Source organism: Pan paniscus, chromosome 21 (assembly GCF_029289425.2).
Source record: "Pan paniscus chromosome 21, NHGRI_mPanPan1-v2.0_pri, whole genome shotgun sequence".
NCBI lineage: Eukaryota > Metazoa > Chordata > Mammalia > Primates > Hominidae > Pan > Pan paniscus.
The window spans coordinates 44330434-44357463 of record NC_073270.2 but is presented as its reverse complement, the minus strand read 5'-3'; the positions used below and the strand labels follow the sequence as shown (position 1 = coordinate 44357463).

At 47.9% G+C, this 27030-nt stretch overlaps 1 protein-coding gene and 1 pseudogene across 2 annotated transcripts in view; one reads left to right on the top strand and one right to left on the bottom strand.

Annotated features, from left to right (window-relative positions):
- The window catches only part of ARHGAP40 (Rho GTPase activating protein 40), a 48917-nt gene that overhangs the window by 18524 nt on the left and 3363 nt on the right, over positions 1-27030 (bottom strand). Inside the window, exons 2-5 of one of the 2 annotated variants that reach the window (XM_008951272.4) lie at positions 8620-8819; positions 4963-5183; positions 3110-3185; positions 2463-2611 (exon numbers count right to left, since the gene is read on the bottom strand). In XM_008951272.4, coding sequence (XP_008949520.2) covers positions 2463-2611; positions 3110-3185; positions 4963-5183; positions 8620-8819 — 646 coding nt within the window. The remainder of the gene's footprint in view (positions 1-2462; positions 2612-3109; positions 3186-4962; positions 5184-8619; positions 8820-27030) is intronic. The other variant, XM_055104483.1, reaches the window with a different exon arrangement.
- LOC100990443 (DNA replication complex GINS protein PSF2-like) lies at positions 16706-17263 on the top strand (annotated as a pseudogene).

The window sequence follows — 27030 nt, the reverse complement described above, 5'->3', positions numbered from 1 at the left end:
TTAGCTGGGTGTGGTAGCACATGCCTGTAGTCCCAGCTACTTGGGAGGCAGAGGCACAACAATCACTTGAACGTCGGGGGTGGAGGTTGTAGTGAGCCGAGGTTTTGCCACTGCACTCTGGCCTGGGCAACAGAGTGAGACTGTTTCAAAAAAGAAAAAATTAAATAAATAAATAAATAAATATAAATGTTATTTGATGTACTATGATTAATGGAAAATATTATCACTAAGAGAAACTAGGTGCAGAGTACGTGGGAGTTCTGTTTTTGCAACTTGTTGTGGACCTAAGAAAATTCCACTTGAATGAGTGAAAGTACTCTCACATTGGAATAGAGGCTACTGCAGGGGGTGGGGCTGGTTTCCTAAGCAGTAGAGAGTGGTGGTCAGTTGGGAAGGCTCCCGGGTCAGGCTGCCAGGTGTTCCTGTCCTGGCCTTTGTGGGAGCCAATTCTGTCACTTCTCCTCTCTGAGCACCATGATATGGTTTGGCTATGTCCCCCGCCAAATCTCATCTTGAATTCCCATGTGTTGTGGGAGGGGCCCTGTGGGAGGTAATTGAATCACGGGGGCAGGTCTTTCCCAGGCTGTTCTTGTGATAGTGAATAAGTCTCACGAGATCTGACGGTTTTAAAAAGGGGAGATTCCCTGCACAAGCTCTTTTCTCTTGTCTGCTGCCACATGAGACGTGCCTTTCACCTTCCACCATGATTGCGAGGCCTCCCCAGCCATGTGGAACTGTAAGTCCATTAAACCTCTTTCATGCCTTTATCAGCAGTGTAAAAACAGACTAACATATGCCACTTCTCTCTTTTTTTTTTTTTTTTTTAGGTCTTGCTCTGTGGCCCAGGCTGGAGAGCAGTGGTGCAATCATAGCTCACTGCAGCTTCAACCTCCAGGTACAAGTGATCCTCCTGCCTCAGCCTCCCAAGTGGCTAAGACTACAGGCCTGCACCACCACACCTGGCTATTTCAAAAATTTTTTGTAGAGATGGGGTATTGTTATGTTGCCCAGGCTGGTTTCAAACTCCTAGACTCAAGCAATCCTCTCGCCTTGGCCTCCCAAATTGCTGGGATTACAGGCGTGAGCCACTGTGCCTGACCCTACTTCTCTTTCTTTCTATCATAAAGTCAGGGAGCAATGAGAGCACTGGAAGCCTTGGGAACAATGCGCTGGGCCAGGGCAGCCCTCAGTAAAATGTTACCTAAGATTGCATCGACTGCATCATCACGTGGTCAAAGAAGAAACACTTCCTTTAGTAACAGAGGGACTGTGAAAGACTATATTTACTCCATGAGAGAAGTCAGAATAGTGGTTATTCTGCAGGGAAAGGAATTACCTGGGAAGGGCATGCGGGCACTGAGGGGGTGGTGGGGTAGGAAGTTTCTTTTTCTTTCTTTCTTTTTCCATATTACAAGCCATCAAGCAAGGAAGTTTCTGTACTCATTTGGTGGTATTTACACGGGCATACACACCAAGCTGTACCTGGTAAATATCTGTGCACTTAACAGCGAGTTATAGTTCAATCTTTAAAAACCTAACTATGAATGATTACATCCTATTTGGAAGGAACTATGCTGGGATAACTGAATATTTTGGGGAAAAAGAACGGCCGGGCGCAGTGGCTCACACCTGCAATCCCAGCACCTTGGGAGGCTAAGGCTGGAGGATTGCTTGAGCCCAGGAGTTTGAGACCAGCCTGGGCAATGTAGGAAGAACCTAACTCTAAAAAAATTTTAAAAATTAGCTGGGCATGGTGGCATGCAACTGTAGTCCTAGCTGCTTGAGAGACTGAGGTGTAAGGATAGCTTGAGCCTGGGAGGTTGAGGCTGCAGTGAGCTGGGATGGTACCACTGCACTCCTGCCTGGGTGACGGAGTGAGACCTTGTCTCAAAGAAAAAAAAAGAAGGAAAGAAAGGAAGAAGAAAAGGAAGGAAGGAAGGAAGGGAGGGAGGGAGGGAAGGAGGGAGGAGAAAGAAAGGAAAGAAAGAGAAAGAAAGAAAGAGAGAAAGAAAAGAAAAACAAAGAAAGAAAGGAAAGAAAGAAAGAAAGAAAAAAGGAGGAGGAGGAGGAGGGAAGGCAGGGAGGGAGAGAGGGAGGAAAGAACAGAACTAAAATATTGGGTCTCTCTCTGTCACTCCAGGCACTAAAATTAATTTTAAAAGTAACTAGAAAAACATGTTGATGGACGGTTATGAGCTTGCTGGAGGAGGGAGGGCTTTCTAAGGATAAAAACAAAGAGCATGGAGACAATACTGACAGGACTGTTAGACTGTAAGCATCCTGCTCCCCAGTCTTGATACCCAGCGGTCACTCAGTAAATATTTGTGGTACTAATTAAATGAATGAATGAATTAACAACTTTTGTGCTGGATGCCTGTCAGTGTGGAAGGTGTGAAGAGATGGGTGCTGGTGCCTGAGCACAGGGGGACCTAGCCAACCAGCCCTGTGGACAGCATCCTCACCGGCAGGGAACCCTTGCCCCAGGCAGAGGTGCCTCCCCGGGATGGCCTGCTCCTCTGCAGGAGCACCGCAGCTTGTTCTGAGTAGGCAGAGTCCATGTTGAAGGCTTCTTCCCTCCCAGCCTGCTCCTGCAGCCCCCCAGGCTCTGCTGCTGCAGGGCGGGGGAAACAAAGCAGAGAAAGGCAGTGAGAACTGGCTGCCAGGAAGAAGTGTTTGGGTTTGGGACTTAGGCCCTTAGTCCTAAGAAGTGAGCTCCCAAGCTCAAGTTCAAAGCCCCAGGATCAAATCATTAGGTTTAGGGCTCAGGCTCATTGCCCAGGAAGTGATTTCCTAGCTATGGCCCATTGCCCCCAGGAAATGATTTCCTAGCTAAGACCCTCACTACCCCAGGAAGTGATTTCCCAGCTAAGGCCAATTGCCCAGGAAGAGAATTTTCCCATCTTGAGCCCCATGGGCCTGATGGCAACAGCTCACTTAAGGGCCCAACCTGTCCCCTCAGGGCTCCTCCCTACTGCCCTTGAGCAGGGAAGGCAGGGAGTCAGCAGGAAGCAGGAAATGCTGGGAGGTGTGCACATTCTCTTACTTCACAGAGCAGCCCTTTATGCAGCCTGGAGGATTCTCAGGGCCCTGGAGAATGAAGACCACTTACCTGGAGGAGACTTAGAGGCCCTGGAACTGAGCTGGGCCCCCTTCATACCGGAGTCCCCATTCTCTGATGACATTTTCTATGCAAATTACAGACAGTGCCCAATTACTCATGTGGGAAGCTGACAATGCTCACACAACCCCGGGAGACAGAAGCCACCCACAACCCCTTTTCACAGATGGAGCCACTGAAGCCCAGAGAGGCTGAGTTACTTGCCCAAAGTCCCACAGCTGCTAAGTCAGGGAATGGGCACTGGGGCCCAAGTCTGGCTGGCTCCAAAGCCTGTGGTTTTAATCACTGTTATGCCACTTCAGAGATGCTCCAAGAAAGATGATGCCCACAACCTATAAGGCTTCAAGTGTCAGCAGGATACACAGTGACAATAAAAAAGTATTTTGTGCCAGCCGGGCGTGGTGGCTCACGCCTGTAATCCCAGCACTTTGGGAGGCCGAGGCTGGTGGATCACGAGGTCAGGAGATAGAGACCATCCTGGCTAACACGGTGAAACCCCGTCTCTACTAAAAATACAAAAAATTAGCCGGCCATGGTGGCGGGCGCCTGTAGTCCCAGCTACTCGGGAGGCTGAGGCAGGAGAACGGCATGAACCTGGGAGGCGGAGCTTGCAGTGAGCAGAGATGTCGCCACTGCACTCTAGCCTGGGTGACAGAGCGAGGCTCAGTCTCAAAAAAAAAAAAAAAGGATTTTGTACTGATAATGAGGTAGGAGGTGGGACTTTGGCTGAAACAAGGAAGAGGCAAAAACACCTCTCCATAAGACATGCCCACAGTGCCATGACAGTTTACCATTGCCATGGCAACACCTGGAAATTACTGCCCCTTTTCTAGAAATTTCTGAATAACTCACCCCTTAATTTGCATGTAATTAAAAGGCAGAACTGCTCCTGAGCTGCTGCCCTGGACACACGGCCTATCGGGTGGCCCTGCTCTGCAGCAGCAGTCACGCCACTGTATCACTGCTGCCTCCATAGTGTTGTTTTCTTCTACCACCAGCTCACTCTTGAATTCTTTCCTGAGTGAAACCAAAAGCTTCCAGAGCTAATCCCCAATTTAGGGGCTTGCCTGCCCTGCATCAATAACAATTATATAGAAAGAACCTAGGCTTTCAGGCTCACCCAAGTACACACAGTGGCAACAGGCATATATGCAGTGGCATGCATGGGAGATGAAGACCTACATGCAACATAGGGACATAGTGGAAGGCAGGGAGACATACGTGTGCAAGCCAATGCACTCTAAATACACACACACGAACACACACAACACACACACCAACACACCCACACACACACCAACACACCCCCACACACACCCCAACACACACATACACACCAACACACACACACCAACACACACCCCAACACACACAACACACACACTCAACACACATACCCCAACACACATACCAACACAGACACCAACACACACCAACACACACACCAACACACATACCAACACCCACACAACACAACCCCACACCCCAACACACACAAACACCAACACATACACACCAACACGCACACACACCAACATGCACACACCAATACACACACACCCCAAAACACACACACCAACACACACACCAACACACACACACACCCCAACACAGACAACACACACACCCCCAACACACATACCCCAACACACACACACCCCAACACACACACCAACACACAGACACCAACACACACACCAACACACATACCAACACCCACACACCAACACACACATACACACACCAACACAGCCCTTCAGCAGGATCACTGCATCTCTCAGGCTGTGGCGGCAGCACAGAGATCCCAGTCAGACGGGGCCTGCAATGACCCATATGCCACTTACCCCTGAATTGAAGACCCCAAAGACATCCCTGACATCTCTGACAGGTGTCTTGTGTTGTCTTCGCACCGAGCGAGCATAGATGTCCAGCCGGCGGCACACAGCGGCCACCTGGGTCTGTGTCAGGGTGGACAGGAGCTCCTGGTGATCACCATCCAAGCCCAGGCCACCAAGGAGGCCCGACAGGCCTGTGTCCTGCAGCCACTGGGATTCAGCTTCCCCTTCTGCCAACAGAAGTAGAACCCAGATGAACACACACAGCTCTGCACTCAGCCACTCGTGCTAACCAAAGTTCTGCAGAGAAGCACACACTCACCTGGACACAGGAGTTTCTGCATATCTGATCGTGAGACCTATTAACACCAACCAGACTCTCTGGGGGAGAAGATCTAATGAGCCTTCTGAGAATTGGGGGCGGGGTGGGGGGTACTGATAGCATTAGCCAGTGTATGGATGTCAACCCATAACATAGCAATCCCTGGAAAACAGAGGGGGTGAAGGGCCCTGCATGTTCGGATTTTGGACCCACTTCTCTCCAAAGTAATGAACCCACTTACCCAAATTCTGGCAGAGACCACTACAGGGTCACATGGTGTCCCCTTGGGAAGTTGGTGCTGGGTGTTGATGTCCCTTTGGGAAGTCCTCCATATTCAAGACCTTATTTGTGTTGGAATTGTCCCCTCTACTGTGCTTCCTAAGGAAACTGTCATAGTCCCATAGCAAAACCATTAACTGGAATGGGAGGGTGTGTTGAGATTTCAGGATCTCGGGTCCTACCTCCAGGGATTCTGTTCCAGGAGTTCAGGCCTCGGGCCTGAGAATCTGCACTTCGAATGTCTTCCTCAGATTATTCTAATGCAATAGGGTCTTCAGACCACACTTGAGAAACACTGGCCTTATCATGGGGGAAATGGACAAGAGCTCTTACTGGAAATTGAACACATGTGCGAGAGGATTGGTGGGGTGTACAGTTGTACCCAGTGTTGACCCAGTTAGTCAACAAGGTAATAAGTGTTTTAAAAACTCAAACAAAACTGCTTTTATGGCAGCCTGGGTTTTGCAAATAATCCAAGTCTTCCCCCAACACTTTCCCTGCACTTGGGAACCCGAACAGATGCCTCCAGGGCAGTTGCAATGTTGTGGGTCCATTCCTGACTTGTGCTGGCTGGTGGAGGTGCTGATTCTATCACGATGCCAGACATTTTTTTGTTTGTACAGGATCCTTTCAATGAGCCACTGTTTCTTGAAATGTAGGCATTCACCTACCACCTTTACGATTTTTATCTGTATCTAATTATCCCTGTAAAATTCCTTACCAAATATATCCCCTTAATCATGGGCTACATTTTTTACTAAAACACATCTATTTTAAAAGTAAACAAGATCCCCACCATAAATGGAGCATCCAACATCACCTGCCATGAGTAGACATTGATGGGAAAAATAAATTATTAACAATCCCTCTGGTTCAAGTTGGTGTCTGAATAAAAAGAAAAGATGACCGGGCATGGTGGCTCATGCCTGTAATCCCAGCACTTTAGGAGGCCAAGGTGGGCAGGTCACCTGAGATCAGGATTTCAAGACCAGCCTGGCCAACATGGCGAAACCCCATCTCTACTAAAAATACGAAAATTAGACGGGTGTGGTGGTGAATGCCAGTAGTCCCAACTACTTGGGAGGCTGAGGCAGGAGAATCGCTTGAACCCAGGAGATGGAGGTTGCAGTGGGCTGAGATTGTGCCACTGCACCCCAGTCTGGGTGACAGAGTGAAACTCCGTTTCAAAAATTAAATAAATAAATAAAAAGAAAAGAAAGGAAAAAAAAAGCAAACCAGTCTTGGCTCCATGCCACTCAGGATCCCTCAGCCCTGTGAGTCTAAAAAAGCTCCTGTGTTTATTTAGTTGCTCAAAGTGGCTTCTCTCTGACCCACTCTGACTCCGCTCCCTGTGTATTGTGGGAAATTAGATTGCTGGCCACATCGTGATTCCAGAGAGGCCACATGGAGGACCTTCTATGCAGGGCATCTCCTGAAACCACTTCTAGTGTAACCAGGGATTTTTTTACATTTACACTTGGAGGCACTGCATGAGACTATTAGGCCTTTAGGAGGTCTGCATCACCACGTGGTCTGTTTTGCCAACCAGGGGCAAGCCCAGCTGAATTACATGCCAAACCAGGAAGGGTTCCATGTGGAGCCCTTTCATTCCCTCATCTGCTGAACAAGTAAGGATGGAGGAGGGGAATGTGCTTGGCTCTGTTCTAGGCACTGTGGACACAGCAGTGAAAAGGGCCGATGATGTCCCTGGCCTCATGGAAGTTACATTCTAGTGGGGGTCACAGACACATGCACAGTGAAGTGCACTAGGTAAAGTCAGGCAGTGATCATTGCTGCAGCAACGAACAGAGTAGGGCAGGGGCTAGAGAGTGATGGGGCAGGGGTGCTATTTTATGTAGGGAAGCTGGTGAAGACCTCTCTGAGGAGGTAACATTTGAGCCCAGTCCTGACTGCAGAGAACAAGCCATGCAGATGCCTGGGGCAAGAGCATTTGAGGCCAAGGGAGCAGAGAGGACAAAGGACTTGAGGCAGGAAAGTGCTTTTAGGGTCAAGGACCAGCAAGGAGGCCCGAGGACAGAAGTAGAGTGACAGCCAGTCAGGGTGGGAGGAGAAGAGGCAGAGAGGAGGCACGAAGCCAATTATGTAAAGCCTGGTAAGTTATGATCTGGTGGCTTTATTACACGTCCCCAAATTCTTTGACTCTCACCCCATCAAGGGGTGGAGTCTAATTCCCCTCCCCTTGAACATAGCTGCATGCAGGGTAACAGAATGCAGCAGAAGCAATGTTGTCTTTCTTCTAAAGCTGGGTCATAAGCAGCAAGACAGCTTCTACCCAGCTCTCTCTCTTGGTCTTGTGCTTGGAACCCAGCCGCCATGCTGTGAGGAAGCCCAGGCCACATGTGGAGGCCTCATGCAGGTATTCCAGATGATAATCCCAGATGAGGCCCCCGATGGTCACATCCACCACCAGGCACATAGATGAGAAATCTTTTGAGATGAGTCCAGCCCCAGCCACCATTTGATTGTAACTGCATGAGAGGCCCTGAGCAAGAACCACCTAGCTGAGCCCACTCAACTCCTCCAACAGTGAGGTATAGTAATAGTCATAATAATTGATTATTGCTGCATTATGCTTCTAAGCTTGAGGTGGTTTGTTACATAGTAGTAGATAATAGGGACACATAATTTTCTATTACTCTGAGATAAATGGAGAGATATTTGAGGATTTAGAGCAGAGGGCTTAGAATTTCCCTAGAACGTTAGGTATGTATATAGGAGACTGTTTTGTGTTCACTGTTGTATCCCCAGTGCCTAAACAGTGCCTGGCACATAATAGGCTCTCAAAAAATATTTCCTGAAGGACTTACTCTAAGGAGGGACATAATCTAATTTACATTACTAAAAGATCGTCTTGACTATGGCATGGAGAACAGACAGTAAGGATCACGGGTGAAGCAGGGAGAGCAGTGAAGAGGATACTGCACCAGTCCAGGCAACAGAGAAAATGCTGTCATGTTCTGGTTCATATCTGGATCCTCTGACATTTCTCTGCCTAGAATCAAGCCCTCCCACCACCCCTACAGGCCCCCGCCAGGGTCTCTCACCCTCTGGAAGCTGGCCTTCATTCCCACCACTGTCCTCTTCCCTCAGCTCATCTCTCTGTTGGATCTGTTCCACCTCCATCCAAAAACCATCCATGCTGGAGCTCTCCACTCCAGTGGAACAGCCAGCAGAGCCAGCAGGGTGTAGTCGCAGGAGATTCTTCTGGGGAAGCTGATCCATTCGGCCTGAGGAGGGGCCAGAGCTGTAGCAAGTGGGGAAGGTGCAGGGAGGTCAGCAAGTCTCTGCTTATGGTGGGGGTTGTGTTGAGGCTTGTGGCTCTCCAGAAATCAGCCTGGGGCCCCAGGGGGCTAAGCAAGCTTCCTAGGCACGTTTCTCAGGGTGATCTCAGCAAATTGACTGGTGACCCATCACCCCTGCGGGATCCTTGGAAACCAGCAATGCTGCAGGGGACAGAGCAGGGCCAGACTGCTCTGCTTGCTTCCACCTTCTTGGTCAAGGCGAACAGTCTTGGACATACCTACGGTAAAGGCAGCATTCCCAAGAGGGGATTAAACACCAGGACAGGTGAGGAAATGACAGGGAAGTGTCTCGTGGATCTCACTGAATTTTTACCCAGAAAGTCTCCTGTCTCCTTCCCTCACACCTCCTCCTTTGAGAGTCTGGCTGCCAAGCCCTGGGTCTCCTGTTTGTATCACAGGAGCACCTCATCTCCTCCCCTCTCCCAGCCAGCTTTGAACAGAGCAAGTACCTGATCACAGAGGTGCTATACATCACTGAGCCAATCTCATTCTCTCAAGGTGTTGAACCAAGGGCAGAGGGGTCAGTATCAGGCACGTGAACTGGAAGCTGTGTGGGGCTGGAGTGGCCAGTCTTCCAAAAGAAGCAGAGAGGAGACCCTCTGCAGGCATGGAGGGATGTGGGGTAACCTAAGCTTGATTTTCCAGGTCCCAGTTGCAGCCTTTCATGATCCAGGCTATGTGGTTTACCCCTAGAGCCCTGACTCCCACATCCTTCCCTTTAATCCCCCTCTTCTTCCCAAGCTACACTCAATGAATTTCTGCTTCATGCAATCAAAGAATCTCAGGGTAAGACAGTGCAAGTCTCCTGGTCCATATAAATGAAGTCCAGGACTTCAGATGAGCTTAGGGACAAAATGTCCCTGTTGCTGGCCCAAATCCTTGAGAAATGGTAGGGTTGGTCATAATGGCAAAAATACTAGACTGGAATCACCTAGACCCTGACACATGCCAGCAAATAGACCATAAACTACCCCTGCCAGAAGAGAGGGAAGAAATCCATTTCCCCAGTTTCCTCAAGTGGGAAAAATGTATATTCTGCAAGTTCTATAGAGATTTAAGCTCCCATGTGGAAACCAACAAAAGGCAAAGAAAACCAATAAACATAGGTGGTTTGAACTGCCCTATTAAAAAACAAGACTCATTTGGATTAAAAAGGAAAAGTCATCCACATGCTGCCTTTTTAAAAAAAAAATATATGTGCTTTTCTGTTTTTGTTTGTTTGTTTGTTTGTTTTTGTTTTTTGAGGCAAGGTCTGGTTCTATGGCCCAGGCTGGAGTGCAGTGGTGCGATATGACTCACGGCAACCTCCGCCTCCCAGGCTCAAGCCATCCTCCCACCTCAGACTCCTGAGTAGCTGGGACTACAGGCACACACGACCATGCCTGGCTAATTTTTGCATTTTTTGTAGAGACGGGGTTTTTGCCATGTTACCCAGGCTGTTCTCGAACTCCTGGGCTCAAGCAATCCTCCTGCCTTGGCCTCCTAAAGTACTGGGATTACAGGAATGAGCCATTGAGCCCAGCCTTAAAACACATTTTTGTTAGCTATATTTTCCCTTATAAAATCAATATGCAGTTATTGTAAAAATTCCCAGCAATGCAGAAGTGAGCAAAGTAGAAAATCAATCATTCTCCTGTGGCTACGACCACGTTTTCCATGCTAACACTTTGGTGTGCAGACATCTCATGTTTCTCCCCAGGCATATTTAACCTAAAGGCAGGCACTCTCTTCTTCACTCAGGGGACATTGTTTTGGGCTCATGTCAGCCAAGACACAGAACTCAAGTCCTCCACCAGCCCCACAAGAGTCCCATGCACGCTAAGCATTTGATAGCTCTTTGCTGAGGAGCTGGATGCTCACAGGAAGGTCCCCCACACAGCGCATTTATTTGAAATATCCCCATTTCCTTTTGATGGAGATTTGGGTTGTTTCTATTCATCAGTATCACAAATAACACCATCTGTTACCTTTGTTCCTTTGTACAGTAGAAGAGAATCCTAAAAGTAGAATTGCTGAATCAAAGGGTTTGTGAACTCTTGTCACATTGCCTCTAAAAAAGGACTATTTTATTGGATGTTTGTTTGTTCTGACTTTACCCCTGCTGCCTGCTTAGCCCCCATCTTGTGGGATCCCATCCCCTGGAGTCCCTGAAGTTGTATTTTGCCCTCAGCCTATGACCTCACTCACTGTTGTCCCCCAGTTTCTGGAGGTGTAATCCAGGACCTAGGGCCGGCTGCATGGATGTGCGACCTGTGCAGTCACACAGGGCCCGGGTTTGGAAGCAGCCCACACTTGGTTCAGAGAGCTGCTGTCACCATCTCAAAATTCTTAACAATGTTTGAATGAGGGACCCATGTTCTTTCTGCACATGGCCTTTCCTGCCAGGATTTTACCGTAGACCCTGGCTTGTGGCTTCCTCCCAAGCGTCCTGCCCACACAGAGCTCAACTCCGAGTCCTAAACAATTCCATCCTGAAACAGACTCAAAATGTGGTAAAGCAAAGAAACCTCCAGTCGGCCAGAGCCTGAAGGAAGGGACAGGGCACAACCTCCTGGCAACGGCTCTGGCATTTGCACAGAGCAGAAGCTTCACTGGAGACCAAGTCCCAGTTAATTATAAAATTGGCTGTTCTGCTCTATTTATGCTTTTCAAGAAAACTGCCAGTCAGTGCCTCCTGCGAATCTGTTTGGCACCCCATGCTGGGGGCACAGCTCCGTTTCTTTGGTTGCTTTGCGATTCGCTTTGAAATTACCAGCATCTGTGTGTTTTCGTGACAATTTGAAAACTGCAGCGACTAAACCCAAGCAAAGTTGTCAACACTATCACCATTTGATAGCTAAGCAGTGAGGGCGCAGCAATTATTTCTTTGGAAGAACATTCTGAGGAGGTCAGAGAGGGGAAAGAACAGAAACAAAATGAAACACCCACAGTGCTAAAGGTGTCATTGTTCCAACATCACATTTTGCAGCATGGCGGTGAGTACCCCCCTTCTAGGAAGAGAACGATAGGAAGAGAACACATCCACAAAAGGTGTTCAGAACCTCACAAATATAGCTGATGTTTTGTTTGTTTTGTTTCCAGCGCTTTGTTGAGGTATAGCGCATGCAGAAAAGTACGCAGGTGCTAAGTATACAGCGTGGCCTCCAGTTGTAATTTGGTTTTTAAACCTTTACTGAGTACTTACTACATGCCCAGGGGCAAACATGTTCAAGCATCAGTTTATTTCTTTTTATTTGGAAAGGGTCTTGCTCTGTCTCGAAGGCAATGGCGCGATCATAGCTCACTGCTGCCTCGAAGTCTTGGGCTCAAGCGATGCTCCCACCTCAGCCCCCCAAGTAGCTAGAATTATAGGCACATGCCACCATGCCCAGTTAATTTTTGATTTCAGTAGAGACAAGGTCTTGCTATGCTGCTCAGGCTGCCCTCAAATGCCTTGACTCCAGTGATCCTCCCAAAGTGCTGAGATTCCACATGTAAGCCATCAAGCCTGGCCAAACCTCAGTTTAATACATCAGTCCCATGTGGGGGTGCTATTGTTTCCAATTTACAGACAAGGAAACAGACCCAACAGGATTGGGGGACCCACCAAGACTTGTCCCATTGGCAAGTGACAAAGCCCGGATATGAACCCAGGTTGAAAGCCCCACTACCAGGGCACTTAACTGCCACACTAGATGATTTAGGGAGGCCCCAGGTGTAAATGAAGTAATCTGAATGCATTTTTTCTTCCCCACTGTAGACACTGTGCCCCTCTCAGAGTTCCCTGTCTCATCAGATGGTTCCATCAAGCACTCTGAGAGCCACTCCTCACACCCTTTTTGGTGTCTCCACATCCCATGAACCCCTAATGAATTTTACCTTTCATACAACATTTCTATCCACTAACTTCTGAACCACCACTCTGGTCCAAGCCACCATCACTTCTCGCCTGGACCACAGCCTCATCGCAGTCTTCCTATGTTTCGTCTAGATACCCTTCTCTGGTTCAGAAAGATCTTCCAAGCTCACAAAACTGGCCTTTCACTGCATCTAGGAATCCTCATGGTATCCCAGGACCCTGAGGATAAAATCCAAATGCCTTACGAAGGCATTGGACTGACCTGCCTATGCTTCTAGCCTCGTCTCACATACCTCCTTCTTCTCTCTGCCTGGAATGTCCTGTCTCAGACTTAAAGTCACTTCCTCAAATACAACTTTTCTCATCCCTAACCTGGATTACGTCTCTGCTATTTGCTTTTCCATAACACATTGATTTCTGCTGGAACTGTTTCTTTCTTGGCTTCTCTATTACCTGCTGTCTCCCCCGTGCCTAGAACACTGCCTAGAATACAGTAGTTGTAGTGGATATCACGTATGGTCCCAAAATTCTTTTACAGTTCTCCCATGGAGAGGTGGGGCCTATGTCTCCTCCCCTTGAATCTGTCAGGCTGTGACAGCTTCAGCTAAGAGAACACAGCAGAGGTCAAGCGATGAGACTTCTCTGTCTGGTCATAGTGACCAAGCTGATCCCACCTGGCTCTCTCACTCTCTGCTTGCTCCTTGGAATGGGTTGCTATGTTGAGAAGCTCAGGCCAAGTGCCAGGTGACATGCAGGTGCCCCAGTCAACAGCCCTAGCCGAACCTCACCCTTGAATCATTTGAGTGTAGGTGTCAGACACATGAGTGGAGAAACTTCCAGACAGATGGCTCCAGTCCCCAGCATGAAGTCACCTGCAGCCATTCAGTCTTCCCAGGTGATACCCCAGACATCATGGAGCAGAGAACAGGTATTCTTGCCTGCTCTGTCCCAATTCCTTACCCATCGAATCCCTAAGCGGAATAAAATGATGGTTGTTATGTGCCACTAAGCAATAGATAAACAGATTTGTAAATTTAGAAGTCAAGAACTTTGGGCCGGGCGCGGTGGCTCACACCTGTAATCCCAGCACTTTGGGAGGCTGAGGTGGGTGAATCACGAGGTCAGGAGTTCAAGAACAGCCTGGCCAACATGGTGAACCCCGTCTCTTTTGTATTTTGTAAAAAATACAAAAAATTAATGGGCGTGGTGGCAGGCGCCTGGAATCCCAGCTACTCAGGAGGCTGAGGCAGGAGAATCACTTGAACCTGGGAGGCAGAGATTACAGTGAACCAAGATCACGCCACTGCACTCCAGCCCAGGTGACAATGTGAGACTCCGTCTCAGAAAAAAAAAAAAAGTCAAGAAATTTGGCTCTAGTGTCAACTGGGTCTGAATTTGAATCCTAGATTTGTTGTTTATTAGCAACGTCACCTTGGGGAGTCCCCAAACCTGGCTGGACCTTAGCTTCCTCATTTTAATATGAAGCTAACAGAGACTACCTGGGGCAGTGTAGTGTAAGAGCCAGTTCACTCATTCAGCAAATGTTTATCGAGCCCTTACTCTGGCCAGTTACTAGGAAGCTAATACACCTGAGGTGCTTAGAATGGGAAGTCCTCAGTCAATGTTAGTTTGATCAATATATGTTGCTTCTGGACTCTTCCTATCTGAGATTCAGAAACAGCAAGTGGCTCACCCAAGACTGCCCAGCCACTGAGTGGCCTCTAGTTCCTGTCCTGCAGAGTGGTCAGGGGCTTACAAGCACAGAGCATGGAAGAAATATATTCCTGCAGTGAGTCAGAGGGCCGGAGCCCTCACAAAGGCTTAGAGCCTTCCTGAATGCAAAGCCCTTCTCTCCACACACATGAACTTTCCCCCCAGGTGGCCTGAAAGATGAGGCAGGTCCTAGAAGTCCTTGGCTCCCATCCAAGCTCCCCTGCTCATGTTCTGTGCAGCTGTGGGCATGTCCCGTTTTCTCGATGGACCTCAGCTTCCAAGTCCGTAAAATGGGAAGACAGGGGTAGAGAAGGGGGCTTTGCAAGATGATCTTAGCGAGACCCTTGCCCGTGAGGTCATAGCAGGCAGTGAGAATAATATGACAGTGGAGCAAAGGCCTTTCCCAAGGGCAGGGCTGCAGAAACCCATGCAAAGCTGAGAGCCACAGAAGCGAGAGCCTGCTCAGCGAAGCCGAGAGCCTGTTCAGGGAGGCCGAAAGCCAGCATGACCGAGGGAGCAAGAATGCGGGCCATCGGGATGAGTCGGTGGAGGTGTGGCTGAGCCTCCTCTCCAGCAGCCAAACCAGGTCAGCTCAGCCTGGACCTGCTGGGGCAGGGAGTGTGGCCTGGCTTCAGCAACCCAGCCAAGGGCTTCCCCCAAAAGTGGTGAATAGGGCTTTGGGGGCAGCCTTCAGTTCCACTGAATCTAGGAAGTGGAGGTTGCAGTGAGCCGAGACTGTGCCACTGCACTCCAGCCTGGGCAACAGCGTGAGACTCCGTCTCAAAATAAATAAATAAATAAATAAATAAATAAAAAGTTCCTCAAGCTCAGTGCTAACAGCATGTCAGGAGGATGATTCTTTGCTGTGAAGGAGGGCTGTCCTGTGTATTGCAGTAAGCTTAGCAGCATCTCTGCCCTCTACCCACTAGACGCCAAAGCATCCCTCTCAGTTTTAACAATGACACACGTCTCCAGACCTTGCCAAATGTTCCCTGGGGAACACCATCATTCTGGCTGAGAAACACTGCTTAGCATGGATTAATTCATTTACTCTTCACAACTTCTTATCATCCCATTTCACAGATGGTCAAACAGAGGCACAGCGATAAAGTGACTTCTGCAAGGTTACCTGACTAGTAAATGGCAGAACTGCATTTGGCCCCAGGAAGTCTGGCTCTGTAGTCCATGTTCTCAACCACTGTGTAATAAGCCGCTTGTACAGTGGTCTTTCCTCAATTGTGAATGTTTTCTTTTCTTTCACTGGCTGGATGCAGCCTGTGGTTGGTGAGGGAATACCACCAGCCCAGATGTAGCCCCAGCTCTGCCTCTGATCAGCTGAGCTCTTATCTCTATCACCTGAGCCACAGAGTTCCTGGACTCTTTTGAACATATCTCTTGTCCCATAATTATTGTTGGGTAATGATATGTTGTGGAGTGATAAATTGAGATTGTCCCCAGTGGGGCAGGCTGGAAGAGCAACAGCCGCTGTTGGGCAGTGCCAAGCTTTACTTTGCTGAGCAGGGAATCTGGGGGAAGGTGAGAAGCTTGGGGTGAAGGGAAAGGAGGGAGAGAGGTGGGTGAGAGAGCTAGCCACCATCAGGGAGTGGCTGTGTGGGATGCCATGTGCCTTTGGCTCTGGGCAAGCCCAGGTATGCAATGTGCCTGGGTGGTGGGGTGGCGCTCTCACACCGCTATCAACACCACGAGAAGAGCCGTCCCTGGACAGCTGCCGCCTGGGTCCCAGAATGAACACATATGGCACAGACCACAGCCCAGTAAGCAGGGAGGAGTAAGTTCAGCCGGACCCATGGCTAGAAATGGAGCTGCCCAGCAGAGCCTAGGGTAGAGCAACTAATCCCTAGCCACCTTCAGACACAGGAGCGGGAGTACGCAATTGTCGCTTCGGGAAATGATTGCTGCTGGGTTTGGGGATCATTTGTCACACAGTGATAGCTGACAGGGACAGCACGCTATTGCACAACCCCAGCAGCTCTGCCAGAGGTGCGGTGAGCCCACTCTCTGCCACTCACACCATTCCCAGGTGCCAGGGGCACACGCCACTGGCTGTGTGCTCGCTCCATGTTCCACCCTATCTCCAACCCCCAGATAAAGAGACACATCCGGTTCTGAGTCAGGAATCAATAAAGGATAGAAATTGGGCCTCTTAGAGCAGAGATTGAAAGGCAATCTCGGGGAAAACGGTGGCTGCGGCACCGCCTCCGGGACGCTGAGGGGCCCAAGGAGACTGTGAGGCCCGAGCCGGCCACTCGCGCCGCCATGGACGTGGCCGAGGTCGAGTTCCTGTCTAAGAAGGAGCTGGTTACCATTATCCCCAACTTCAGTCTGGACAAGAGCTACCTCATTGGGGTGGGTACCTGGGGCCTTTTAACCCTGGTTTACCAGTGGAAGTACCCCCGTGGCTGGCAATTAACCTGAAACAAAAGCAGAAATGTCGACTGCTCCCTCCGTAGTGGATGAACATAGAAAAGTTGGAGATGAGGGATCATGAATGAAAGGAAGAAACTTTTTTACCTCAATGCCCAGCCTTTACTACATGGAACTTACCAAGCTCCCGTTAAATCATGCTTCAGACAACATCCCGAAGGCAGACGAAATCCGGACCCTGGTCAAGGATATATGGGACACTCGTATAGCCAAACTCCGAGTGTCTGCTGACAGCTTTGTGAGGCAACAGGAGGCACATGCCAAGCTGGATAACTTGACCTTGATGGAGATGAACCCCAGCGGGACTTTCCTCACACAAGCGCTCAACCACACGTACAAACTCGCACAAATCTCCAGCCTTCGGAGAGTACTCAGTCTCAGGACTTCTAGAGAAAGGCCTGGTGCAGGCGGCTTGCTGGGGGATGTGACGCTCAGGACGTGATGAGGTACTCATGGTTCTGGAGCTCTAGAGACACTTTTGAATGCATGAAAAACGTGCGATGGTGCAAGGAATGGATTCATGACATTGTTGGAGAAGAAACAAGTTTGTGGTTAGTCCTTAAAACTTAGCTCCCTGGGACATTCTTCAATTCCACATCTACTTCTAGAAATCAGCCTTCCCCGCCCCCTCTTTTGAGAAAGAAAAAAGCTTTAGGCAAATAAGTTATTGTCCCTAGCAGAGCCGCTTGGGTCTCCTGCATGGAAACCGTCACCTTGGGTAAGTGTTCAGTGACTGGTAGGTGTAGATATAGCAGGAGTGGCCATGTGGCCAATGGCTTTTTTTTCCCCCTTCTTGATCCTGATTTCTTGGGCTAAATTTAGACCCTCCTATAGAGATGGGTCACAGAGAAGGATGGTAGATGGTGCAGCTAATGATGCTGACCTGTGCTTATCCTCTAAGCCCCGATCCGCAATAAAAATGGACCCAACTCAAAAAAAAGAAAGAAAGAAAGAAAGGCAATCTCAGGGCACAGCCATGTGCGTATGGGTACGCCAGGGAATCATGGGTGCACAGTCACTCATGAATGTGTACATAGCCATGTGTGCCTATGAAGAGGGTCTCTCCTCTGTTGCCTCAGGACTTGCCAGGAGGTTTGGATTCTTCATGCCTACCCATATCACTCACATAACTTAGTACATGATGACTACGTAAATGGTGCCCCTCTGAGTGTAACACTCTTATGCAGTGCACAACCCGAACATCGGGACACAGCAACACTCACATCTACGAAGCAACCCCTGTGGGGACAGGGTTGGGATGGGTGGGAATGAGATGTTATAAAAGGTAAATCTTACCTTTACATTTTTGAGTATCATCTTAACTGAGCTCCTAAAATCCCTCTATGGCTACAATTTTCCCATTAAGACAAAGAAGACTGGCTCATTCTGGACAGTGTGGACCATTCTTTGAATTATTAAACGATGCTCGCCATATCTCTTTCACACAGCATTTCTGCTAGAGCTGATCTGTGGGTTATGAAAGTCGCAAGCATGGCTATTTTGTGTTATAGACAACAAGAATAAAACATTCTGAAATGTAATTAATGTAATTTAGCTTCCTGAATTACACAGGAGCCTGGGCTGAGAGACAGGGAAGGCACAGCTATGGGTGCCCCCTTTAGCTGTTCAAGTTGGGCACAAATCAGAACAGAGGACCCACGCTGGGCCCAAGAAGCTGCATCCTAGGTGTGGAGACCTGGCCCAGAGACCTTCTCCAGGGCAGGGTGCTTCTCCACCCTGCCCATGGGCTGGAATCTCCCAGTAAGCTTTGCCAGGCCATTATGCCCAAGCAATGCCCCAGCCAGACCAATGACACCCAAACTGCTGGGAATGGGACCTGGGCACCTATTGTTGATTCCATTGTGCAACCAGGGTTGGGAAGCCAGGAGTATCATTATGTTGCTGGGGTTCAGAGAATTGCATAGGTTTCAAGAGTTGGGTGGGAACTGATGGATTGCATCAAAATTCTCACATACCACTCTGGGAGGGGCAGCCTGCATTTTTTAGATGGCTGGGGGAGATTAAGGTACTGCCCATGACCTCTGAGACGACAAATATTCCCAACAGAAGATCAGGATCTACCAATCTCCATCTGAGATAGCAAACTGCACCCCCCACCACGTCCCCAACACACACACTGGATTTTCACACCTTTTAAATAGCTTGCCATCATTTGAAAATGAGGAGGTCTCACATTTTTAAGTCCTCTAGTTCCAATTTCCCTTGGGAAAAAATAATCAGTAGAGATGATAATCCTGGGTCTGTGTCTCTAAGTGACAATTGGCTGAAGCCAAGTGGTGGCTGCCTCTTAAAACAGGCCTCCAGCCAGCAGCGCAGCCCTGTGGTGCTTGCCAGAGAAGCTTCGAAAGTCCTTAAGTTGTGTAGGCTTTCCCTGATCCTTCCTTTGAACAAGATTATAGACATTAGTGTGTCCCTTCCTGAGTCACTTAGATTGTCATCTTGATTTGTACTGGCCAATATTGTAGCCACTAGCCACCTGAGCCCTTGAAATATGGTATTTAGTATGAATGAGGAGCTGAATTTTTAACTCCTTCCTTCCTTCCTTCTTTCTTTTCTTTTCTTTCCTTTCCTTTTCTTTTCTTTTCATCTCTTTTCTTTTCTTTCATTTTGAGACAGAATCTCACTCTTTGCCCAGGTTGGAGTGCAGTGGTGCAATCTCAGCTCACAGAAACCTCTGCCTCTTGGGTTTAAGCGATTCTTCTGCCTCAGCCTCCCGGCTGGAATTACAGGCACCTGCCACCACGCCCAGCTAATTTTTGTATTTTTAGTACAGACAGGGTTTCTCCATGTTGGCCAGGCTGGTCTCAAGCTCCCAGCCTCAAGTGATCTGCCCTCCTCAGCCTCCCAAAGTGCTGGGATTACAGGTGTGAGCCACCGTGCCCAGCCAACTTTATTTAATTTTAACTAATTTAAATTTAAAACTACATACTTGTTTCAGTTACTGGAAAAGGCCTAAATATGTTTAGAACAACTTGGGTACACAAATCTACTTTTCTGGCTGTATATTTTGTGAAATCTAAATATATATTAAGGATTTCTGATGAAAATTTAGCATCCTATCGGAGATTGCTGGAAATGAAAAATACACACTGGATTTTGAAGACTTCATATTTGAAAATGTAAAATATATCATTAATGTTTCATATTGATTACATGTGAAAATATTCTGGACATATTGGGTTAAATAAAATGTTGTTTTTATTAAAATAACATTAAGTATTAATGTTGTTAATTTGATCATATTAGAAGTTTTAGACCAGGCACAGTGGCTCATGCCTGCAATCCCAGCGTTTTGGGAGGCTGAGGCAGGAGGATCATCTGAGCCCAGGAGTTGGAAATCAGCCTGGGCAACACAGCAAGACCCTATCCCTACAAAAAAAAAATTACAAAAATTAGCCGGGTGTGGCCAGGCACGGTGGCTCGTGCCTGTAATCCCAGCACTTTGGGAGGCCGAGGTGGGAGGATCACGGGGTCAGGAGATCAAGATCATCCTGGCTAACACAGTGAAACCCCATCTCTACTAAAAACACACAAAAAAATTAGCTGGGCATGGTGGCGGGCGCCTGTAGTCCCAGCTACTTGGGAGGCTGAGGCAGGAGAATGGCGTGAACCCGGGATCTTGCAGTGAGCCAAGATGGTGCCACTGCACTCCAGCCTGGGCGACAGAGCAAGACTCCGTCTGAAAAAAAAAAAATTAGCCAAGTGTGGTTGTGCATAACTGGAGTCCCAGCCGTTCAGGAGGCGTGGGCAGGAGGATTGCTTGAGCCCAGAAGTTTGAGGTTGCAGTGAGCTATGACTGTGTTACTGCACTCCAGCTTGGGTAAAAGAGTGAGACCCTGTTTCTAAAAAAAAAAAAAAAAAGTTTTAAATAGGCTTAGTGCCCTCCATAAACCAAAAATAAAATCCTAAGCCCCCCAGCCAATTGAACAGACCCACTCTCTTGGCCAAGAGAATTGCAGGGAAACCTGCAAAACTGAATTCGTAGCCATGATGGGTTGGGAAGTTGGACACACCTCATTATACGCTCCTCCCTTTTGTAGTTTAGGCACAGCATCTGACCAGCATTAATGTTAAAATAGACATCACAATGGCCAGGCATGGTGGCTCACACCTGTAATGCCAGCACTTTGGGAGGCTGAGGCAGGTGAATCACTTGAGACCAGGAGTTCGAGACTAGCCTGGCCAACATGGTGAAACCCCATCTCTACTAAAAATACAAAAATTATCCAGGTGTGGTGGTGGGTGCCTGTAATCCCAGCTACTCGGAAGGCTGAGGCAGGAGAATCGCTTAAACCCCGGAGGTGGAGGTTGCAGTGAGCTGAGATTTTGCCACTGCACTCCAGCCTGGGTGACAGAGCAAGACTCTGTCAAAAAAAAAAAAAAAAAGAAAAAGAAAAAGAAAAGACATCACAAGATTGACAAAACAGACTTTTTGTGACAATAAGATAACCAGTTATAAACAGGACCTATGGCCGTGCCAGACAAAGGTGAACTCACACACCCCTACGAGCAACTCTGACCCGGTATATTGGTTAACAGACTTCCTTCTCTTAAACATTCCTTTCTGCTGACTCCAAATTTTTAGACGAAGCTTCACTCCTCTAACCAATTGCAAATTAAAGAATCTGAATCCACGTATAACCTGTAAGCCCCGGCTTCAAGATACGCCGCCTTTTCCAGCCAAACCATTATACAGCTTCTATGCTTTGAGTTATGTCTTTGCCTATAACTCCTGTCTCCCCTAAAATGCATAAAACCAAACTGTAATCTGACTGCCATGGAGACACCTTCTCAGACCTCTTGAGACTGTGTTCCCCAGGCCAGGGTCTCTTACATTGGCTCAGAATAAACCTTAAAATATATTACAGAGCTTGGTTTTCCCATTCACACCTTGGTTCCACAATCCTCACCATGCCCTGAGATGTTACACTCTGCCACGTGACTCCCTGAGGGTCCCACTTAACCCTTGTAGGCACCAGAGTTTACAACTCCTGGTCTATAACATCTTCCTAGCTGGTTTGGGGTAGGGGGGTGGCCCAGTAGGGGGAGCTTTTTAAAATCTTATGTAAGTTGTGGATCCTCTCTCCGGAGAACCATACACACAGAGAGATGCATAACATTTACCAAATAATTTTAGTGGTTCTCGGATCTTTGAAGGTCCATCCTTGAGCCCCAGATTAAGAACATCTGGTCTTTAAAGCCTTCAGAAAAGACCAGCAGGAAGAGCATCAGGCTGGTTGCCATGGTTACACCCCTCTTAGGCTGGCCTAGGGGTGAGGCATGGCCTCATTATCCCTGTCTTTGCTGCAAATCTTCACAGGGAGGTCCTCATCGCTCACTCTTCCATTGCGCACTCAAGGGCTTAAGAGCCAGATTGTCATCCTGCCTTCAGGTCTCCTGGCCCTGGGGTTGCAGCCGGGCTCAGGGCTTGAAAGCAAACTGCAATCCCATCTCTCCTCTGCCCCACTCTCTGCTCCAGCCAGTGTGAGCTACGTGTACCTCTCAGAGGCACCAGGCTCCCTCTTGCCCTGGAGTTTTGCCCAGTTGGCAGCTGCTGCCAGGAACACCCTTCTCCTTCCCATCCTTGGCCTGCTCAGTGCCTACTTTGGGACTCAGCTCAGGCATCACCTCCTCCAGGAAGCCTTCTCTGCAGCCCTCCTAGAAGCGTTGGGCTCATTGATGTCCTGGCACTTACCGCCCTCCATGATCATTGCCTGTTTGTTTTCTCCTTTAGACTGGGATCTCTTTGAGACCAGAGACATTCTTTTTATTATTGTATAACCCAGCTCCCAAAACAGAGCAGATATTGATAAATATTTGAAGGATTAATAAACTTAACCCAGTGGTTCTCAAAGTGTGGGCCCCAGACCTTCAGTATCAGCATCAGTTGGGAGCCTGTTAGGAATGCACATTTTCAGCCCTCGCCTCAGAACTACAGAATTAGAAACTCTGGGGGTGGGGCGCAGCAATCTGTGTTTGCACAAGCCTTCCAGGTGACTCCAAGGCACTGATCTAAGCCCCAGGTTGGAGGGAGGCAGGATGACTCCTGGGGGTGGAGGCAGGGGACTGAAGTTTGGAAAAGCAATATGGAAGAGTGACTGCGGGTAGGCAGAATAACCCCCCCACTACCCACTACTCCCTGGAATCTGTAAATGTGTGTGTTACATGGCAAAGGTGGGATGAAGGTTGCAGATGGAATTACGGTTGCTAATCAGTTGATTTTGGGGAGATTATTCTGGGTTGCCTGAGTGGACCCAATGAAACCACTAAGGTCCTTAAATGGGGAAGAGGGAGGCAGAAGAGTGAAAACCAGAGAGATGGTAGCACGAGAAGGACTCAGCCGGCCACTCTTGCCTTTGCAGATGCAGGTGGACCACAACTTAAGGAAGGCAGGTGGCTTCTTGAAGCTAGAAAATTGATTGTCCCCGAGAGCCTCCAGAAAGGATCACAGTCCTGCCGACACCTGGATTTTTAACCAGTAAGACCCATTTTGGACTTCTGACCCCCAGAACTCTAAGATAATACCTTTGTATTGTTTCAGCCACTAAATTTGTGGCCCTAAGTCACCTTAGCCACTACTGGCTAAGGACCAAGGCCCTGGAGTCACACTGTCTGGGCCTAGGTGTGTCCTCTTGATGTGCGGCCTATAAAATCAGGGTGATTGTGTGATAGTATACAGAAGGCAGTGAGGATGAAATAAAGTAAGGCCTGTAAAACATTCAGCCCATAGTAAGTACTCCAAAAACATGAAAACACAAGGCTGCCTTCCGACCAACGACCAACGAGCAGCCAGCAGCCAACAGTCCTCTTAAGATGGGGCAAACAGCCCGAGGGGACAGAGTAGTAACTAGAGAACAAAAGGGGGAGTGGGCTGAGAAGAGGCTTCCTGGAGGGGGTGGTGTTGAAACTCAGTTTTAAAGAAACAAGTCAGTGAATGTCAGGGAGGAAATGAGATATGCAAATCTCCCAGGAAGGGGAGCAGGTCTTTATGCTGGGAAGTGCAAAGGAGTTTTCCCTGGGTGGATAGAAGTCTGTATTAGGGTTTAATGAGAACAAAGTCAGTAAGAAATAAATGGTAGTGCAGAACAACTCTCCAAACAAATTAAAATCCAGAAGCCATAACAGAAGAAAGCTGAGTTGATTACATCAAGACTTAAAACTTTTGTATGACAAAAGACCCTATAAAAAATGTCATAGGACCTTTTTCCTCAACTGAGAGGAAATATCTGCAACAAATGATAAAGTGTTACTATTCGGTCTATATATATAAAGAGTTCCTGGAAAGCAACAAGAAAAAAAATACCCAAAAAAATCTACTGGGAAAGTTGGCAGCAGATAGAAATCCACAAGTCACAGGAGATAAAATGCAAATGCCCTATGTGAAAAGATGTGGAGCCTCGCAAGTAATCAGGGCAATGCAAATTAAAACAAGGATGAACTCTATCAGATTGGCAAACACAGAAAAGATTGCCAACACCCAGTACTGGCAAGTATCGAGAAAAGACCTTCTCACACTTGGATGAGCATCTGCTGGTCAATTTGGGTAGAGTCGGTGACGCCTGACAGGAGGGGAGGTGGAGAAGCGGCCTCCACATTGCAGGCAGGGTGAGGACCCCAGGGTTGTGAAGGACGGCAGCCTAACCGCTTGGTGTAATTAACACCTTCACCTCTGCTTCATTGTGAGAAAAGAGGGAAAATAGGAAGCTCCATCAGAAGGGACCTGCCCTTCGCTGGTTTGTAAGCAGGATCTGAGGAGGCCCCTCCTGCTGGAGAGCCCTAGAGGAAAGTGGTTTGCAAGGACTTTTTCCTGCAAAGCTGGTCAGAAGCCCCCAGCAGCAGCCTGGTCCCCTGAGCTGCAGATCTGAGGTGGCCGTTCCGGGTTTCGAACCAGGAGGATGTGTGAGTGTGAACGGCAGCCACTATCTGAATGGCACTGATTCCACAAATGAAGGATCAGGCCCAGAGAAATGAAGGAACTTTCCCAATGATGAGTGGAGGATTTAGGACTCAAATGCAAATTTTTCTGCTATGCCAAGGAGTCAGGAGTCCTGAATGTACTTGTCCCATGAAAACAAGCCTGTGCTATTTGGAGTCAGCTCCAAGAACTTGCCCTTTGACCACTGATATCTGACACAAATTGTCCCATTTCTAAATGGTGGGCACTGTACTAAGCCCTCACATTCATTAATGTCATTTTATCCTCACAACAAGTCTATGAAGCAGGTACTGCTGTTCACAACCATTGTACAGAAAAGGAACCAAGGCTCAGAAAGGTTAAGTAACTTCCCCAGAGGTCCACAGCTGATAAGTGGTGAAGCTGAGCTTTCAGATTCAGGCTGTCCTTCTGCCCCTGACGTATTTAAACCATGTGTAGGTGATTTATTCAGTGGTTGCGTTCACATACAAGGGGGTGTGTCTGGAGAGATCAGTTGACATTGACCCCAGTGGCAGAGACTTGAGCTACACATGAGCAAAATATGAGTGAAGGTGAACCTTGTAAAGGTGATTGATTCTACAAGCTATCTGTGTGCAATCAGCCAAGTCATTTAACCCATTATTGATTAAGGAAATCTGGCTGGTGCACTAGACTCAAAATGGGTCTTTCTGCCTCTCTGATCTGCCTTTGAACTCTGCCAGACACTGAGCATGTGAAAAGATGCTCAGCCTCACTAATAATAATAAAAAGGGCAAATTAAAACAAGAGACAGGTTTCTCCCAATCCAATTAGCCAAGACTAAAAATGAACAATAATGTCTGGTCAAGAATGTCATGTATATTAGGAAACAAGCTCACACCCACTTGGTGAGTCTAATTGGGTATAACCTTCCTGGAAAACCACCCAGAATATGTTTCAGAATTTTAAATGTATACACCTTTGGACTCAATGATTCCTATTCTGAAAATGTATCATAAGTACACAAAGATATATGTCCAAGAACATGGCAGTATAGTTTATAATAGCAACCAAAAGAGAAAAAGCAGCAACCTAAAATTCCATCAACAGGAGGCTAGTTAACAAAAGTACTGTCCAGTCATAAAATGAAACATCACACAGTCTTTAAACAGGATAACGTAAGGGCAGGTGTGGTGGCACATGCCTGTAGTCCCACCTACTTGGGAGGCTGAGGCAGGAGGATTGCTTGAGTCCAGGAGTTTGAGACAAGCCTGAGCAACATAGGGAGACCCCGTCTCTACAAAAATGAAAAAAATAGCTAGGCGTGGTGGTGCATGCCTGTGGTCCCAGGATCACTTGAGCCTGGGAGGTTGAGGCTGCAGTGATTCCACCACTGCACTCCAGCCTCAGCCTGGTCAACAGAGCAAGACTCTGTCTCCAAAAGAAAAAAAAAAGAATAATGTTGATTTCTATGTCTTTCCAGGAAAAGATATTATAAAGATGGAAATGTCATTTATAAAATAGTATACATAATACAAACCAATTCACGTATGTAAGTACAATTATGTGCATGGATTGGATCATAGATACATTTTACGTATACATGTATGTAAATATTTATGAAGCACAAAATCCTATAGGATGTACACTTAACTTCTCACAATTGCTGTTCTTGTGGGTTGGAGGTGGGAGGGGCAGGTGGATTTCAGTTGCTACCTTTTTGCATTTTTATACCAATCATAAATTAACAGAAAATATATTTCTACAGGGAGCAAGGATAAGGGGAATCCCAACAGAGTCACCTCACTCCAACTGGGTCTTTGAGGCACCTCCCAAGGCCAATATTGCATGGTTTTAAGATAAAGTCCACATAGACAGTGAATTCGGTGTCCCCCTCACATTATGGGACGTTCTGTTTGATGACAACATTGACTCTATTCATCCCTGCTCAGGCCTTTCTGGTCAGCATTTAGTGTATTATGTGGTAGTGACCAGTGTTATGTCTTCCTCCTGGACCAGCCTGTGGACATCTTAAGGGCTGAGAGAGCATCTTATTCACACCCACACCCTCATATCCATCACAGGACTTCATGTAGAGGCAGTGAGCATTTCATTCATCAGGCAAATATTTCACGAACACCTACAACAAGCCAGCCCTGTGCCAGTGCTGGAGAGCTGTGGGTAAACAGAACAGATCCGGGCTTACATCCTGAAGGTTGCCGTCCTGCTGGAATTTGTTGAA